The 3,180-nt window shown below is 37.9% G+C and overlaps 1 protein-coding gene across 1 annotated transcript; it reads right to left on the bottom strand.

The window, feature by feature from the left end:
- Positions 1-1,683, bottom strand: LOC142606111 (uncharacterized). Its single transcript, XM_075777513.1, has 3 exons — positions 819-1,683; positions 111-598; positions 1-12 (listed from the first exon to the last, which is right to left on the bottom strand). Exons 1-3 carry the CDS (start codon positions 1,681-1,683, stop codon positions 1-3), a joined length of 1,365 nt encoding a protein of 454 aa, XP_075633628.1.
- Between the last annotated feature and the right edge of the window lie 1,497 nt (positions 1,684-3,180).

Here is a 3,180-nt window from a genome sequence, read left to right as displayed (position 1 = left end):
TTAGAAATTGGGCTAGAACCCGGTAATAGGTCAATAGAAAACTCTATCTCCCTATCTAGTGGTAACCCTGACAAATCTTCTGGAAACACTTCTGGAAACTCTTTCACTACATGGATGTCCTCCAGCTTCAATTCACCTTGTTGTGTGTCTCTCACGGTGGCCAAATATCCTTTACACCCTTTCCTCATCATACGTCTAGCTTGTAAAGCTGAAATCACCCGTGGAGAAGTATATGCCCCACTTCCCACAAAACAAAACTCTATCTCACCAGTTACTTGGAAAATTACCTTCTTCCTATGACAATCAACTATGGCATAATGGGCAGCCAACCAATCCATCCCAAGGATCATGTCAAAATCCCGCATCTCCAACAATGTTAGATCTGCAAGTAACTCTCTATCTGCTATTTTGACAACACAAGCCTTGCAAACACTATCAGCAACTACTACACCCCCAACTGGGGTATCCACACATAATTCAGACTCCATAAGCTCAAATTTAAAATTATGTTTCTTTGCAAAATTAGTAGATATGAAGGAGTGAGTGGCACCAGGATCAAACAATGCATAAGCATAAGTTGTGGAAACTGGAATAATACCTGTTACCACAGCATTAGAAGTATTAGCATCCTGTTGAGTAAGTGCATAAACCCTTCCTTGGATCTTGGGCCTTTGGCTTGCTCCCTGATTCGTCCCGTTGGTCTTGGAATGGTCCGACCCTCCTTCCGTTGGGGACACTCGGCAATCCCGTGACCCCTTTGTCCACATGAGAAACATGCTCCCGGTATTCCGGTGGCAATCCTTATGCATGAGACCTACCACATCGAGAGCACTTTGGCGGTGCCTTGGTATCGGCACGTTGTGTTCCTTGTTTCTTGGCTTGCAACCAGAGCTTTGCTCTCCTTTGCCTAGGCCTCTTCTTCTGGTTGTTATCTCTTTCTCGCTTCGAGGCCTCATTAAGCCCCATCTCCACTAATAAAGCCTTACTCACCACTGCCCTAAAGGTAGTTAACTCAAAGGGCACAACTCCTTGCTTGATTCGGAACCTTAATCCATCTTCAAACCTTCGAGCCTTAGTTTCTTCATCCACCACCATTGTTGGAGCAAATTTGGCTAACTTGGAAAATTCTGCTTCATATTGAGCAACTGTCATGTTACCTTGTGTCAGCTTGATAAACTCTTTTTCCTTTTGAAAACGGATGCTCTTAGGAAAATATTTCTCATAGAATACAGACTTAAATAGCTCCCAAGTCCAAGGCTCAGTCTCTTGGCCACGTTTGTCTTCTTCCAACCGCCACCAGTCATAAGCATCTCCACGTAACATATAGGCTGCATAAGTCACTTTCTCACCCTCAGAGCATTCAAGGACTCTGAATACTTTCTCCATCTCAATGATCCATTTTTCTGCTTCCATAGGCTCAGTAGTCCCCTCAAAAGTTGGAGGAGACAACCTCTTGAATTCAATCATCCCACCATGATGCCCTCGGCGTTGCTCCATCATCCTAGCCAAGTTTTCTCCAGTAGTGACCTGTTGTTGGACTACTCCAACTAAGGTCTGCATCATCTGGATCATCTCTGGTGGCTGGCCTTGATCGTGCCTAAACTCTTGGTTCTCATCTTGCTGATTCCTACCATTGCCAGAGTCGTTGGGAATGTTCCTAGTGTTTTTGCTACGAGGTGGCATCCTAACCTCTATTCAATATGCACATGACAAATTGACATGTCATCAAATTTCTAATAATAAAAAATAAAAATAAAATAAAAAAAAACAGATCTGAAACTCATTTAGTGTATATATCATACAACGTATCCCCAAATGCCTAATTTCTACCCCCTTCTCACCATTTAGTTTCATAAATCAATGCCTAAGGATCCAACCTAGAGCTCTGATACCATAAATATTGTCACGCCCCAAACCCAAGTGAGAGCTAGGCACGTGACAACGGCCACACACTTATAAAGTTTACACCCTACAAGTATGTAAGGCCCTCATAACAATTAAAGAGTTATCCTTAAAGAAAATTTCATCAAGTCCATAAATTTGAAAATATCCTCAATAATCAATTCTCGAAAGATCTTCAAATAATAATCTTCCAACATCAAAATAAAAATAAATAAATAACTAAACCCTTTAAATTTGAGGGTCCACACAAAATGGTAATCTTAAACATAAAAATTCAAATCTTATTCCATTGATTTCCTAAACTTCACTCAGGCACACATCCCAGCGGAAGCCCCAACATATGCTACTCTTCCTGATCAAAATCTGAAAGGAGAAAGAGGGGGGGAGGGTGAGTGACAACTCAATAAGTAACCAAAATCCTATGAAGTTCTATCAAGTAATAGATCCATAAAGTAATAGGTGTAATATGTGTTTTCAAATTAACTGAAGAAGTTTCATAGTCTTAAAATAATAGGTTGCACATAGATCACATACTTTACTCTTACAAGTATATCATAGATGGTTTAGAAAATAGTAAGTTTCTCATATATCCAGAAGCCATAACTTACAATATGTTCCAAAACTCATAAGCAGTGTTTGTGTCTCAAAATAGTTCCAATACTTAAACATTTTCATAATCATATGTGTAGTTTAAGGACTCAAAATAAATTAAATATTCAATGAAATTCATATTTCTTAATAATCTTATGACTATGGTCACGCTATATCCCCGCGACTGGGCATCAGAGTACCAATGAATAACCCCCATTGGCTGGGTATCAGAATACCAATGAATAACTCCCATTGGCTGGGTATCAGAGTACCAATGAATAACCCCCATTGGTTTGGGTATCAGAATACCAATGAATAACCCCCATTGGTTTGGGTATCAGAATCAATTCATGGTCAGACTGTCTATAATCATATATATGAACTCACAATTTCTAACAAAATATATCTTATTCAATTGCATATACATATAATCATATTTTCAATATTTTGAATACATTTATGATATTTTTATATTTCTTACTTTAAATCAATATAGCAAAAAAAAAAAAACAATTAAATAAAATAAATCTTATATTCAATGCTCATATATATTTGTGGAAATTCTTTATTCTTTACTTTGAATCAGTATGGCTAAAAACAATTAAACAAAACACATCATATATTCAGTAACTAGATATATTTGTGATAATTCTTTACTTTGAAATTTGTGATACAATAGAAATAAAA

Source organism: Castanea sativa, chromosome 8 (assembly GCF_040712315.1).
Source record: "Castanea sativa cultivar Marrone di Chiusa Pesio chromosome 8, ASM4071231v1".
NCBI lineage: Eukaryota > Viridiplantae > Streptophyta > Magnoliopsida > Fagales > Fagaceae > Castanea > Castanea sativa.
The sequence above is the reverse complement of the archived record's forward strand: the minus strand, read 5'-3'. Positions and strand labels throughout refer to the sequence as shown.